General features: G+C 33.7%; 1 protein-coding gene across 2 annotated transcripts in view; it reads right to left on the reverse strand.

The window, feature by feature from the left end:
- Positions 1-10,513: 10,513 nt before the first annotated feature.
- The window catches only part of LOC145277821 (uncharacterized), a 78,144-nt gene continuing 71,431 nt past the window's right edge, over positions 10,514-17,226 (reverse strand). For both annotated transcript variants that reach the window (XM_080129721.1, XM_080129720.1), the window contains exons 5-7: positions 16,514-16,562; positions 16,208-16,410; positions 10,514-11,506 (exon numbers count right to left, since the gene is read on the reverse strand). In XM_080129721.1, the coding sequence (XP_079985847.1) occupies positions 11,197-11,506; positions 16,208-16,410; positions 16,514-16,562 (562 nt within the window). In that variant the 3' untranslated portion in view covers positions 10,514-11,196. The remainder of the gene's footprint in view (positions 11,507-16,207; positions 16,411-16,513; positions 16,563-17,226) is intronic.

Here is a 17,226-nt window from a genome sequence, read left to right on the forward strand (position 1 = left end):
CCGGACGCAAGCATGACACAGAAAATAAATAACACATGTTATCGTATTAATATATAGATACTTGTTAGCTCCTTACATCATGATTGGGTAGAAGTTCTAATGAATCGTAATTGTATTTTTGATTGCATGAATTGTACAGGGGCACATCTGCAGAATAAGAACCTCAAATGAGGCAAACCAAAGAGAGAAACAAAAGGACAGACTGATCTTAACCATAACATATGCACATGGTCTCTGTAAACAAATATAAATGACCGACTTGTTCAAATTTTCGCAATAGTTTTGACTATTTTGGGGACCAAGCCTTATTTTTTTGTGTAGAGTGTGGTATATATATATATATATATATATATATATATATATATATATACTTCGGAATAGTTTTTTATTTGACAATCAGTGGTTATGTAAACGTGAGATTGTAGGTTTACAAAATATTACTGGCAGCAATATTCTATAAGTTATCCCATCTAAACAAGAATTGCTCGATATGCAAGATAGAGCAAATAAATTAAAATTGTAAATCAATGAATTTCAAAAAACTCTCATTGAAATGAAATGAAGTGGTTGAGTTTCATATCAAAGAATTTTTATTATTCCAAGCAAGACAAAGAATGCTTTAGAAAATTAATCTCCTTAACCTATAGGGTTTCGATGTCTACCATCTCTTCAGAGGAGAAAATATTAGCAAATATTTATAAAGGTATGTATCCTATTTGCTAAAGTCAGTGAGACATGGAAAGTCAAAGTCAAAAATAATTGATTGATCAGAAGTCATATAGCAAGAGAATTTGAAGAAAGCGATATGAAAATTTTAGATCCAAATTGCGTGGTAAAATCCAAGGTGAATGTTCTTTAAAGCAGTGAGGTACCTAATAAAAATCTTTGATATGAAGCTCAAACACTTCACCTCAAAAAGGGTTTCCCGGAAATCACTGCATCACTATAATTAATATATATATATATATATATATATATATATATATATTTTATTAGGTACCTCACTGCTTTAAAGAACAGTCACCATGGATTTTACCACGCAATTTGGATCTAAAATTTTCATATCGCTTTCTTCAAATTCTCTTGCTATATGACTTCTGATCAATCAATTATTTTTGACTTTGACTTTCCATGTCTCACTGACTTTAGCAAATAGGATACATACCTTTATAAATATTTGTTAATATTTTCTCCTCTGATGAGATGGTAGACATCGAAACCCTATAGGTTAAGGAGATTAATTTTCTAAAGCATTCTTTGTCTTGCTTAGAATAATAAAAATTCTTTGATATGAAACTCGACCACTTCATTTCATTTCAGTGAGAGTTTTTTGAAATTCATTGATTTACAATTTTAATATATATATATATATATATATATATATATATATACATATACAAAGCTTTTTAATACAATTATTTAAATCAAACTTATTTAAAAAAAAAAAAAAAAAAAAAAAAAAGGGAGAACTTGTTAAACATTTTAATAGCAGGTATTGTCCCCGTCTACAATGTTCCATTTTAGAAGGAACAAGTTCCGGAAAATGAGACATTTTGGATTTATTTTATTTTATTTAAAAGAGTTATATTATTTACAAAACATTTTGTGAGGTAGAGGACTTTTCATTACATTAAAACCCAAAAAAGTATTTGAGAATTTAGGACAATGATTAGAATCACCATAAACGGTTTATTAAATCAATATTTATTTAGATTCCTATCTGTAAGAATCCCTGTGACATAAAAGACACTCAGAAAATAGCTTTTTTTAAATTGTGTGATACCATCTCTGCAAAACATACATTTATTTAAATGTATTTTGTTTAAATGTTTTGTTCCTTACATTAGAAACTAAGTTTGTATTTAACTTTGCTCTTGTGGAGAGGCAAGCAAATAGCAAAGTTTTTTTTATATAAAAAGAAAAAAGGAAAAGTTATAAAAGATTTGTAAATAAAATTATGTATTTTATTATTGTTAATATGATAAGATCAGTGTCAAATTCTCAATTCTTATGTCAGTTTTGAATATAAGGAAAATCCTATTATTAAAAAGTTTTTGTGGTACTACACTTCATTTTTCCTCTCCTTGGTCAGGGATGGAGAAATCTTTATTTTGGGTTCCTCCCAAAATGGAACAATGTGAATTGGAATGGCAGGCTTTTCCTTCCAAAACTGTCCTTGATACTTTATCTAGATGCAAAACGTAGTATAGGCTGTGGTATTACACTTCATCCTTATCAAAATAGAAGTTATAAAAAGATTTGTAAATAAAATTATGTATTTTTCAAATCTCGCTTGTTTAAAATTGAAAATCCCTTCCCCACAAAATGCTTTCTAAATAATATTTTATCTATTAAATATAAAAATATCAATTCAGATGCCTCATTTTGAACAGCTTGTTCCTCTGAAAATGGAACACCATGAATTGGAATAGCAAGTTTTCTTTATTTCAAAAACAAAACATCAACCAACAAAAAGTTTTGTTTATATAGTTTTTATAAGTTTTGTTTTAAATATATTTACAAAACTTTTTAATAAAACTATTTAAACCAAACTTTTTATGTACATAAAATAAATCTTGATTGCAAAAGAATAGCAAAAACATGAACAAGTTTATTTTATATTTGTTTACAACTCAACCTGGTGTCGATCAAAATCTGTCCTTTTGCTTTTTCTCATTGGCTCATGTCAATTAGGGTCCTTATTCTCTTCTTGGTCCTGATTGCTCACACTAAGGGTTAAACCTTCAATCTTCAGAAGAATGTAACTTATAACTGAATTTTTCTAATCACAGCATGAATTCTAGTAAGAATTTTAAGTCTTATTACTACATATTATTACTTATTTTATGTATTTTTGACAAAAGTACATTTCACAACAAATTAATTAGGTTTGTGACGTATTTGCATTTATACATAATTAAAAGTATCTAAATTACACTCGGGTATCTTTCATATATACATAAAAGCAAACTACAATTGTATTTTGGTTTGTGACCTACATAGAAGCAAAACATTTCATAGTTATTTGCAAGTTCACAAAAAAAAGTGTAAAAAAAATAAGCAACCCCCTATGGAAAAGTGCAAATAGCATCTATTACTTGAGTAAACGAAAAAAGTAAAAAAGAAAAAAAATTACCAGCAGTTCCAAGGCATGAATGCGGAACACTAAGTGTAAAAGGGGGCAAATAAAACAAACACCTCTACCGAAGGAGCTAAGATAAATTGTCACTTTAATTGGTTTCAAATTAACCATTATAATGCGTGAATGAATTAGTGACCAAAATAAAAGTGTAACATGGTTGATCTCTCTCTCCCACTCTCTGTATCTCTCTATCTCTAACTGTCCCTCCATTCAAGTGAGTGGAATTAGAAGCAGTTTCACAGAGCTGCGTATTATTTCGGGTGTCCATTGATGCTGAATGAATATAATAACATCAGCAATGATTTAATTTAATTATCAGAAAAGTCCAGAAATGCAAAGTTTATGTAGTGGAAAAAAAAATGGCAGCATGTTTATAAGTGTCGAACCATTCGTTTAATGGTGGAAGAAGCGAATAGCAGAATTTTAGAATGTCTACTGAGCAGCCAATCAGATGGGCCGGATTTCAGTAAGGGAGAAATTATTATCTATAATTAGGAATATGTTATGGGAAGTGTACCTGTCGAATAATAAATTAAGAGTGGTTATAACCCAGTAGAGTAGGAATATGTAGGAATGGTGCCAATGTCAAGTGGGAGCGGTAGAAGTACAGGAAAAGGAGAGAGGGAAATAGGAACTACTTCCTCTGAAAATATGATCGTGTCACTCTTCGGAACGAACATATTTTAAAATAATGCCTAAGCCTGTATATAATGGTGTGCTAAAGTTACATAAGGTAGTGCCTAATAGTGTAGACAATAAATTTGTATGTGGCATCTGTTGTTGTAAACCTACAGTATTTTGGTCCAGATTTGTGCAGTTTATAATATATATATATATAGAGAGATATATATTATATACACACACACAAATTGAGTGATAACTACTTACTAAGCAGCCCTGGTATAGAATTTAATACAATATGAGAACTGTTAATTATAAATAATAGATAATGTACAGCAATAAATTATTAGTAATAAAAAAAAAATAAAGTAGAATCCTGGGATACAGCATTAAAAATGAGTAACAAAATACAGCACAGTATATAAGACATGTATATAATCAAAAAACGTTGTAAATAACACCGTAACGTGAGGCAAATACTGTAACTAGGGGCTAGAAAAAAACTTGTATTCCACATCATAACCAGAAAAAAAAATAATAAATAAACGTATCCCAGGGTTCTACTGTAAAATAAAACTTATTTAAAATTCATCATTGTGACTTGGGCCCAAAGCAAAATGAGAATCCCATTTGACAAAATCATGGCAGAGCCGCATGTCTGGACCAAGTGTGTGTGTGCTCAAGCCACCTTGAATGAAAGCTGAAAGGTGGATTAAATGAACAATTTTATCTTTCTTTAACTTGAAAATTAGAAAAATTTCCAGAAAGAAAGAACCAACAGTTGATGATGAAAATGAGCCATAACTTATTGTGTTGAAGTTGAAAATTGATACAACCTTTAACTCATTATATTATTCCGAGAAAGAGAGATGTCCCAAATATAATGAATAAAAGTAGATGCAACATTTCTCAGCTTCTTTAAAGGTAATCAATATAATCTTCTCACCAAAAAGGTAATTTCATATTCTGAGCTATACTTCAGATTTAGACAGTTCCAATTTCCATACAAGTTGTTTTGCTACGACTTTTATAAAAAAAAATTTAAAGCAATTGTTTGGATTGCTCATCCTTATGGAGAGTGACATGTTGCAGCTTTCACGGCTGGAATGCAAAAAAAAAAATCATAGTTCCAAATGACCAAACAAGCAGCTTTATCATTGATGTATTTATCTAGAATAATGGAAACAATAAAGATGAGCTAGGTCAGTTCATATCAAAATTACCAAATGCTGACTTCATTTACACAATCAGAATTAAGACTGAAATTTTTTTTTTTTTTAAGTTTTATAAGTTTATTTGTTTTAAGTTTGAGGTTACTTTCCATAAATTTCAAGAGCTCATAGGTGTGGTCCTTTGGTTTGTAACATTTCTTTAAATGGTGGAAAAACTCTGATCAATATGGTTATTTTCCTGGTATCAAGGTTCAGTGGTGATGCTAATAAGTGAAAAAAACAAAACAAAAAAAATATATATTTGACAGCTAAGTATATCTGAAAGAATGATCCACTGTGCTTATACTCCAACCTAAGCAAAATCTACCCTCAAAATTAAGAAATATAGAAAATAAAGAATGATTATAAGGCAAATAATAAAAAGGATAATATGAGTTCAAAGTAGAAGAGGACACAGCAAGTCTTCCTCCTTTCCTGGATAACACCAGTTATGCTTCCTGATATCAACATTTTCACTCATTGAGTTTATTTGAGATATTTTTCAGATTATTTAATAATGAAATAATATTTTTTTTTAAATGAACTGTGATGTTAGAATATCAGGATCAGACCCTGTAGTATAGACTCTTACAACTGATCTAGGAGACATAACACTTTTACATGAAAATCCTATGATCATTTTATCATCTGACATGTGCCACACTGTACCTGTACAGACCGTGTTAATTCAATAGAGAGTGTTTTGTTCAGTACAAGCAATGACCACCCTGTTCGTCATCTACATCTCCACCATCCTTCACCTCACCAGCCAGAACCTACCTGAGGGAATCAAACTCATGTACAGGACAGATGGCTGACTCTTTAACATCAGCAGGTTTAGAACAAAAAGCAAGGTCCTCACATCATCCATCATGGAGCTTCAATACGCAGATGACAATGCACTGGTTGCTCACTCAGAAGCGGACCTCCAGAGCATTTTGGATGCCTTTAGGAGAACCTACCAGCTCCTGGGACTTGATCTTAACATTAAAGACTCAGATCCTACACCAACCAACTCTTGGCACACACCCATAATCTTTGTGGAAGGCAACACCTTAGAAAATGTGGATCAATTTGCCTTATTGGCAGTCTTCTCTCCACAAGATCTATCATCGATGCAAAGATTCATCACCGCATCAGATGCGCCAGTGCAGTCTTTGCCAGGTTACAGAAGCGGGTGTTTGAGAATCAGGACATACAGAGCAGGGTCAAACTGCTTGTCTATAAAGGAATTGTCCTGCCACTCTTCTCTATGGGGCCATCAGCTAGACCATCTACAACAGACATCTGAAGACCCTGGAGCAGTATCATTAGTGTTGTCTCGACAAGATCATCAGGATTGGACAGGAGGATTGACGAACAAATCATCCGAACACCAGCTGCGATAGACAGACCATATTATGCACATGCCTGACAACTGCCTCCCAAAGCAAATGCTCTACAGTCAGCTAAAGAGGGAAAGCAGTCCCAAAGAGGACAGAAAACAAGCCACATGTGGATGGCCCCCCCGCTTGAGCTGCATGTGAGATGACGCCACAAAAAATAATGAAGAAATGATGAATGTGAGAAGTGTGAAGGGCCAACTTTGCCTTCACATTTTCGCCAAATTTCAGAAAAATCTAATGGATAGGGCAAAAGTTATGGGGTAAAAAGTGTCACGTTTTTGCAATTTTGGGGCATTTGTGACCCTTTTGAGCTCTTGGGAACACCGAATCCCAGTAAAAATAGACAAACGATGCAGTTTCACTCCTTAAGACATGTATATTTGAATTCAGCACCATGGAAAACTACTATATAGACATACATATCAAGTTTTTGAATAATATGAAAAAAGAGCTTTAAAAAGGCATGTTTTTTTAGCCTTAAAAGTCCCAGAAGGATGCGAACCAGAATTTTGCCAGGGTCACCCATACTGAATTTATATAAATAACAATAGCCTCCACAATTTGGCCAAGTTTCAGGAAAATTTAATAGATGGATCAAATGCTATGGGGCAAAAAGTGTCATTTTTGGCCATTTTTTTTACCTTTTTTTAGCCCCTGGGGACACCAAATCCCAGTGTAAATAGATAACGGTGCAGTTTCAGGCCTTAACACATGTATATTTGAGTTGACCACTGTGAAAAACCACTATATATTCAGACATAAAGTTTTTTGAGAAATATGAAAAAAGCCATAAAAAGAGGCGCTTTTAGCACTGAAAGTCCCCGGGGACGCGAACCAGAATTTTGCCAGGGTCACCCATACTGGATTTATATTAAGAATAATGGGCTCCACATTTTGGCTAAGTTTCAAAAAAATCTAATGGATGGATCAAAAGTTATGGGGCAAAATGGGTAATTTTTGGCCATTTTGGGGTATTTTTGATCTCTTTTGAGCCCCTGGGGGTGCAACGGGAATTTTTGTAAAAAAAATTTTTTTTACTGTGCACATCTATTTAATGAAATACAATTTGTGGCAAAATTTCAGGAAAAACTAATGGACGGTTATCTGGCAATAGTCTGGATTAACGGATGCACAGATGCCACTGAAAACATTGGTTTCTCTCCGATAAATCGGGGGGGGGGGGAGAGATATAAGGACAACATAGACCCAACTGAGACAGTGTCACTTCAGCCTCACCAGCTGGGAGGATGCTGCTCTTCAAAGGAGTATGTGGAGCAGGATTTCCATGAAGGCACGGCTCACTCAGAAAAGGACCTCCGCAGAGCCGCAGAAAACTGGAGGAAGCAGAGAAAGGAGAAATCTATTACCAACACAGTTCCTTCCGCCTCTTCCGCTGCCCAGTCAACCACTCACACATGCCTCCACTGTAATAAAGTCTGCAGGTCAAGGATTGGCCTCCACAGCCATCTGAGAACCCACAGATGATCAGACCCAATCTCACTGATGAGCGAACAATCATACTCGTCACGAGTGATTGCCGATGATGACAATGACGACGACAAACAATGACCACTTTAACCAAATCAAAGTGACGATTGTTCAGTGAACCCATTTTACTCAATAACACCTGACATTTAGCACAATAATTATGTGCTTTTATTAAATCCTATAGCAATGGTGCGATTGTAACGGGAATAGGTGCAAAATGTCACTGGTATTTTCTGCACGTAAGTGATGGAACGTAGATGTCCATTTTACACAAGACCTGCAAATAATTGTGTACCTTGTGTCCTCCTTTCATAATAAAGCAGCTCTTTTTAGGATGGCAGGTCCTTGTGTGTTGCAGTGGAAAAAGACAAATATGCCACATTTTTGAGTTGCTATACACCTATACTTAATTTATCTAAGGAGCTAAAAAAACGTTTTTACTGCTCTTTTAAAGTGCCTATTCAAGATAAGCTGTTTATCTTAGATGACAAGTGCTCGTGTAGGCCGTGATACAGTCTAGAAGAACGTAATTTATTCACACAGAATACATGAAGTCAACTCAACTGGTGTTCTCTTATTGTCTCTTTGCAATGAGTTTGATCTTTTACTCACTAAAACAGTGTTTCAGCTGCCTAATTGCAAGAAAACCGGTTATAAGCATCCCCCAGTCAAACCATTTTCACCTCCTTGACTATGCCATTATACATTCTTGATAGGCAAGATGGAAGCTTTACATGCTCATACAGTATAGAGGAATGCTGATTGGATTAAAAATTGATCTACTCCACAATCAAGATGAAAATCAAATGCCTTGTTCGAAAGCAACATAGTTCTTTCAAGAAAATAGATGTGGACAAGTTGAAGGCTAAGGAGACCATGCAATTGCTTCAAATAGCTACTGATTATAAGCTGTCCTCCATTATATGTGGGAATGAAATTGAGACATCTTGGTCAGAGTTTAAAACTGTAGTGTTTAACCACCAAAGAGTCATTATGATATGCTCAAAGGAAGAACAAAGATTGGTTTGAAAAAAATTGAACAATCCATTTTTGCTCAGTAATATGCATTAAACTCTTCAAGCGTAGATTACTGACAAAAATTCTTTAATGAAACAAAACTTTTTGAATAGCAAAAAGTTGGCAGAATTTTGGCTCCGGAAAATGAAACAAAACTGGTAGAAGTTGAAAGCTCAAGCCTTTGAAAGATGAAGCAAATAAGTGCAATTTTAAGTCTTTCTACTTGAATCTCAACAGTGTTTGGCCGCATCTCAGGAGAGGGGGGGGGATCATCTCTCATTTTTATCACATGGCATTTTCCTTACTGATGAGAAAGTGGTAAAATCTTATTTTTACCAGCTTTTAGAATTGTTTTGAGGGTCTTCCTATTTCAGGAATACTTACCTAGATTTCATTGTCAACTCCTACTACCCTTTGGATTTTTAAACAGTTGCCATTTTTTCTTCAAAATACCATTCTAAGAATTTTACTTGAACTTTTATAAAGTTTAGACATTTTTAGGACTTCACTGTGGTTTTTTTTTTATATAAAGTTGGTATTTTCCTTCCTTTATTTTCTGAAGATTTTTTCTTTAATTCTTATTACATGTATAAATTTTTTCCCCTTTTATATGTATTGCCGCATTTTTTGTCTACTCTTTCTATCCCCCGTACCTAGTCTTATTTATCTTCTTTCTTTTCTCCCCTTCCCTTCTTTTATTGTCTACTTTTTTAATGATTCCCATTATTTCTTAGTGATCCCTATCTTTTTACTATTACTTATATCCTACCCCTTTTAATTCTTTTACTTTTTATCTTCCTATTCATGCTTCATTCCGTCTTTGTAGTTATATTTTAAGACTTTATTCTTGGATTTTACATTTTCTTTAATATGCCTTAATATATACTTCCTTCATTTCTAATCTAAATGTTCTTAAGCCAGTTTTTTTTTGTATTCGGTATAATGTTGGCCCTTCCCCTCTTCTTATGAGAAGCATTTTAGCTTTGAAATATCATGGCCTAAAAAGATTTTTCTCTTATTTCCTTATTGAGCTAATAATATAATAAAGTTATATTGTACTTTTATTCCTCATTTTTTATTTGATACAATTGCTCCTCTTAACTTTGTTGAGCTTTTCCTATCTTGATAAGTTTGCTTTGTTAAAGATATATTCTTTGTTAGCTTCATTTAATAATAAATAATTATTTCCCCAGCCAGACAATGTTGCAGCTCACAAGAGCCATGACAGCCAACAAACCAGAAGTTTAAGACTCGAATTTCGCCCTCATTTAAACACAACCGAACTCGAGATTTACAAGCACTCTACCAACTGAGCAAACATGCCACACACACAAGAACACCTATTAACTGACATAGATCAAGCAAACCTCAGTGAAATCCGACAGTGGATTGAACCTACCTCATACTGAACAAGGGATGTGGTCATCGCAACCAGCTATAACCCAAGCGGACGTCTCACAAGTAGGATTTTTTTTTTATACTCATAAAGACGATGCCATCACGAGACACTAACCTAGCTTGTGAGCTGCGACATTGTCTGGCTGTGGAAATAATTATATATTTTTTCACATTCTGAACATTCTATTGCTGATTGCTAACTTCACAATTTTGTTGTCTCCATTCGTTTGAAAGAGCAATCAAAAGAATTAAAACTTTTGCACTTTGTCATTTTATTTAAAAGAACATTGAAAGCTGAATCTGAATCCATGCAGACAAGTATTTAGTTTTTTTTTATTATTTATCTGAGTTTCGCATAACAAATATTCAATAATTTGATTAAATTATTTATTAATGCTGAGTAAAATGTTAGAACCTTTAAAAAGGTTTCATCTGTTTCATTTCTTCACACAGATTCACTGAATATTAACTTTCTTTTAAAAGTAAATGTGGAATTCTTTTTCATAAAGCTAAATAATCACTGATTAAGTGAACCAGTATCTTTGCGTCCAGAAAAATCACAGGTTTGCATCACCCCACCCATTCCCCTTGGCCTTTTCTTTTTTACACCTTTGTACTTTCATTCGCTCTCTTATGAATAGAGCCAGAACCACACACACACACACACACACACACACACACACACACACGTACACACACCATAAATACAAAAACGAGTACAAGCCCAAAGATTGAAATAAGATTATTAAAATAAAAAAATTGAGATGAAAATCTGACTTCAGTTGAAAAGCATATCAAGTTGCATCTCATTTGTGAACAATGGAAGGAAAGAGCGTAAAATACTTATTGTATATTACAAAATATATTGGAAATCCAGATTGAATAACATCAATTCAAGTCAGTCCTATCTGATGAATCAAAAATTAGCCCAACATCATACACCATTCATATTGATGTCAGTTGGCATGAGATAATCGTGCATAGCATATTTCCAAGTCCAGAGCCGAGCTATCCGCTCGAATTCATTATGATCATAGATATAAAGCTGTCCAATAGTAGGTTCCATACAAACATGACAATAAGGGTCCGTCAGTAAAGACTGGATACTGATAAGAACTTTAGAAATAGTCAGTGCTAAACTCCAATTGTGGTGAATTGAATCTAATCCAATGTCGCCATGTCGACTGATGTTGGGGTGGAAGATTTTTGTGATGAATCTCACTTTCGGAGGTTTCATTGGATAACTGAAATCGAACAAACAGAATGTTATCAAGATATTAAATAGTTTTTTGATGTTTGATTTAAATGTTAGACGTTTTAGACAAAGTCAACAATGTGTATTGAAATAAAAAAAATAAAAAAATCACAACAAATATACAAAGAGAGGAGGTTACATTAAATACAAGTCCAATGATAGTTCAGCCATCATCTTCAGGGCTGAGTGGTACAACATGCGCTATATCACTTTCTATATTTCTATCTCTACATACAATCTATACTCTCATAAATTTGAGGGGTTTTTTTGTGTATCAATATTCATATTAAAAACCCTTTTTTCTATTTATTTAAAAAGAAAATACAACTTTGTTATATATGAGTCATAGAATTGCATTCATCTGCAAAAGATCTAGCAAATTAGCACATTCTTTTAAACATTCATCTTAATTTCCTATTAGTTTATTTTTCGGTTTTCTTATGGGATGATCATCTTTAGTTAACTATTACGTGTAATTGTATTCATGCAGATATGCTACATGATTTATACTTGCGTAATATTTGCATAAAAAGTTTGTAGTAAACACAAACCTCTTTCTATATATATTTATGTATGAATATTTGTTTACACAATTTTGCTTACCAAACTCCTCTGTCAGTTTTTGGTCTACAGACATGAAACTTAATAGACAGGGTATTCGAACCCATGCAAAACTTTATATTTGGGTTTTAGTCAGGGAAAATCAGTACAAAAGAGTGGAAATTAGAAAAATGAAATTTGTCAGGTGAAGGTCGAATGACAGCATTACAAATATACATGCGTAGCATAATAACTATTGGTTCATATTTTAATTTTTAGCCTTGCAACAAACATGTCTTCAGAGCTCAGTCATTAATGTCAAACGAAAAAGTAAATCGTTAGTTAAACATTTTGGTTTGGATTCTTGGTGGTGGTATACCAATCATTTATTCATTTTTGGTTTTTAAACCTTTTAAATCATTACTATATATATTGGGTCCAATATAATCTATCTATTATATAAAATCGAAAATATGTATGTGTGTTTGTGTGTGCACATTTTTTATGTCCGGAAAAGGCTTTTTTGGGGGCGGGGGGTGTTTAGTCACTAATTCTTACAACTTTTTATATGCTCCCTAGATCATAATATCTTCGATTTACGAAAGGAAGTTGTGTCTACCTTTTATTTGAGCGACTTTTACATGCTATTTTCACAATATTTCTTACTCTCTGCGTGTTACTTTGGCTTTTCCGTATAAAAAAGCAAAACTGATTCCGTAGCAAACGAGCTCTCTGGCACTCATGCGAGGGGCATCCAGAAATGCAATAAGCTTTGATAAATGCTGGGAAACCCCATCATATCAGACAATTGCTATTCATTTGGACACTTCCCTTTTTTTCTGGTTTTCCCCAGCATCTTGGGGAAACAAAACAAAAAAACGCCAAAGTTGAGTGCAGGATTTCATTCCCCTATGGTGTGATGTTCGACCTCATTAAGTTTACGCTCATGTGTGAACTCATTCACTTAACTCTTTAATCGTTTCATTTCCGCCATTCTAACTTCTCTGCCTGCTTAGCGTCGCGGTAAGTTATCAAGTTTTCTTTCACTTTTCCGCCTTCGTCTCAAGGCTTCGGGTTCGAGCCTATCTGCCTACAAAAACTTTTCTTTTTTTTTTCCTACACACACACCGACAAACACCCGGGCAACGCTGGGCACTCACGCTAGTTATTATATAAATCTCACCTGTCTGTTTAAATGTATGTATGTATATCTGCCTAAAACTTTCAACAGAGGCAACGGATTTTCACAAGATCAATATCGTTTTTGAAGCTCGACCCTTCGGATGACAAATATTGAAAACTTGGCTAAAAACATTAATTCTTTCACCCTCAACTTTTACAAGGAGCAGTCATTTTTTTTGTCGATATTTTCAAAGGTCATCGTCTCTTTTCGATTGACTAACCTTAATTTAAACCTTTGCACTTTGGTGATGGACACAATGGCAAAGATCCTGCTTTTTTTCACATTTTTTTCCTCCTTTGCGGTACGGGTTTGAGCCTGCCTGCCAACTACCACTTTTTGTTTTGCTCAACACACACCTCCAAACACCCTGGCTTCTCGCGTTGGTTAGATTCCACGAGAAGTTCTTCCTAGATCATAATATCTCAGATTCGCAAACGGACATTGTCTATATCTTTTTTTTTTTTGATTGAGTTATACAAAATCCCACCATACCGTCATCTCCAGTGTTTGTTTGTCTTTTTCAGATAAATAAAGCGAAACCATTGGAATGCAAACACCTGGCATATCTGTACTGTAATTGGTCCTTGGTCAATGTAGAGGAAACCCTTCATACTGAAACAATTACTATTTATTTGGATACTGCCAGAGTGCCCCCTTTTAGGGAGCTGGTTTTTCCCCCACATTAAAAACGACCTTGTGTAATTTCCTTTCGGTGGAGGTTTAAAAGCAACGCCATTTCTGAAAGTCATCTTTTGATTTTGATTGACTACGATAAATTTGAACGATTTAGACTTCTGGTCGCGTCATGGAGTAGCGGTAAGACGTCAGATTTTCTTTCACTTTCTTTTCCGCCTTCGCATCATTTTTTTTTTTTTTTTTGCTCAACACACACCTCATAACATCTGGGCAACGCTGGACACTCAGGCTAGTATACTAATAAATACAAAATCTGCATCAAAATATTATATTAAACAGATTTTACGATCAGGCAATGCCAAGCGGCCTGCTAGTTAAAATATAAAGAGGTAAGTCTGAGAGGGTGCCTCCATTAGGACAGAAAATTTAGTACACTGCACTCCCCTACAATACTAACGGAGGAGGTAATTCTCCGGAGGATACTATCCACCTTCCTAAGGAAGGAAGTAATGTTCATGTGGATGGTCTCAAGAATACTCTCCCCCCAAGCAAGACAGCCTTATAAAGCAAAACAAATACTATATGGCAACCTCAAAAGAGGAGGTAATGTCAGAGGATTGCCAAATATACTACATTGACCCTTACACCTAGTCCACACTCACAGGAGAAAGTATTGCCTTAAATTTAAATAAATTACTTTTTTGTGTTGCATCTTGGGAGATTGAGCAATGTCATCTTTTAAAAAAGTGTATTAGTGATAATGCATGTACAACAATCAAAATGTTATTACATAGATTGTATTGATAAGCTACATCAAATTTTATCAAAATAAAAATACCAGTTTTTCTGTTTATGAAAAGGAAACAACCTTTATAATTTTGTTTGTTTACTTAAAACGTTCCTGAAAACTGCATTGAATTTTGGGTTGTTTCTAGTTTCAAAAATTGAATATGTGAATCAAATCTAACTAAAATGAAGATTTTTCTTATTGATATTTAACAAATAATATTAATTTTTAATAAATAATATTAATTTGTAACAAATAATATTAATATTTTACAAATACATTTAACATGTTTTTTGAGCAAAATATTTTCTTCTAAACATAAATGCGTAACTCTTGTAACGTTAGCTCACATTCCAGGTATGGGCTTTATTTCCTTATGCCTGAATTAATGTATATCTTTTTCATATCAGTGGGTTTCAATATTTTTTTCTATAATAAGATTTCTTACTAGTTTTTTTTAAGTTTTTAGATTTTTTTTTCTGTTTTCTCTTGTGATTTCCGAAAGTTTCCAATTCACTTTAACATTACATCCTTTTTAATCAAAAAAACATTTTTTGTGAAGAACTAATGTAAGTCTCTGATGACATTTGGTATATTCATGCCATCCAATGTAAAACATAGCAATAAAATAATATGAATGTGAATACTTCTGTGACTTTGGAATGTTTAATAAAGTTATATATATATATAATATATATATATATATATATATATATATATATATATATATATATATATATATTTTAGATTTTATCTCATTGGAATTCCTAATTTATTTTGAATGCTGTAAATTGCATTGTATTATAAGCACACCATAGGTCAAACAATGTCTATGTTTATAAAAGAAGTGGTTGGTGTATATTATTTTTAGAATAAGCAAAATGGTGGGATCCTTCTACCGCTCCAGAAGATATCTCACTACTGATGCAACTCTCTATCTGTATAAAAGCCAAGTATGTTCAAGGATGGGGTACTGCTGCCACATCTGGGCAGGAGCTGCTAAAAGCAGCCTATCCTGCCTTGACAGAGTACAAAATAGATTTTGTGGCTTAGTGGGGGATGCCCTTTTCTCTTCCCTGCAACCTCTCTCCCACAGAAGAGACGTTGCAAGCCTGTCTTTGTTTTAGCGTTATTTTCATGGCAAGTGCTCATCTGAGCTCCAATCTCTGGTCCCCCTCGCCAATCTTTCATGAAAAACACCCATCTAGCTGAAACTACTGTCATTAATTTTCCCCACTCTTTATCTGTGCCTAAATCCAAACGTAGATTCCATGAGCAGAGCTTCTTTCTTAGAAGTGCACGACTGTGGAACTCTCTTCCATTTGCCTGTTTCCCACCTGACTACAACTTGGATGTCTTCAAGTCTAACATAAACAAATTCCTGACAAACTGCTCTCTTAAGTAAGACACCCTATCAAATGTCCAATACTAATGATTACTACGATACTATCTCATTGATTACTGTACACGCAATAACCCTTATCCCTGAGTGGCTTCCGGGCCTTGATAAGTAGTGACCTCCATGGAAAAAAAAAAATACTTACCTATCAGGAATTTGCAAATAAAGCAGGAATTGCCCTCCCTCATATGGACTCCCTTGGGGCCCAGTTATAGAGGCCTGCCAATGGCAGCAGTTTTGATCTAATGGGGTTGCCTGTATACCTTCCGGAGGATCAGTCTTCAGAGTCTTTAATTCACTACGTAACCGTCGATGTCGCCACGAGTTTTCTTTGATCGGAGGTGTACTCTGTGGAAGGAAACACAAGTAAAAACAAAATTAGAAGCGTTTATTCTTTTCATTTTTCTATTTTGATAATGGAAATAATATTTCAAAGTATTTTGTGTCTCACCTGTAACATCATGCTTTCTAAACAATATCGGCAAGGAGAGCTTTCCAATCTGAAAGGAGAAAAGAAAAAAAATAGATTAAATTCAAGGAATAAATAATGAAAAATTACTTACATGCACACACCTATATATACTAGTGTACCTATCTGGCATTCCTAGGGATGCAATAAAGTCATTTTAGTTTTTACTTTTTATTTGCTTGACCATTTTTAAACTTATGATAGACAATTGGTATTACATTCTTTAATTTAAAATGAACCTTGCTGATTTTTATTTTTAAGTGATTATTTAAAAATCACTTATATAAGTACTGGACCAAATTAAATAATTTAAGCGATTATATTGCCAATAATAATAAATCAATTTGAAAATGTGGAAATCTACCTTCACATAAATATAACTGTTCAGTTGTGTACAACAGCACTCGAACATAGCACTTTCTCAAAATGACTAGATTGAAAAAATAACAGAAGTCCAATAATATAAAATTATGAGTGTTTTAGTGATGTGAAAATAATATTTTTGTTCATTTTTTTTTTTTTTTTACGGGGGTGAGAAGAAGCATATTTTCTGTTCTGTGGCCATGATCCTATCCTTCCATGCATTACTTCCTCCTGGGGGGAGGGGGAGTATATGTTCTCTTATTATGAGACTATTCGCCTAGGAATAATCCCCTTTTTTGATTGTCATTTTTGAAATCTAAGATCAATTAAAA

Source organism: Euprymna scolopes, chromosome 6, assembly GCF_053919585.1.
Source record: "Euprymna scolopes isolate OS-2025 chromosome 6, ASM5391958v1, whole genome shotgun sequence".
Taxonomy (NCBI): Eukaryota; Metazoa; Mollusca; class Cephalopoda; order Sepiida; family Sepiolidae; genus Euprymna; species Euprymna scolopes.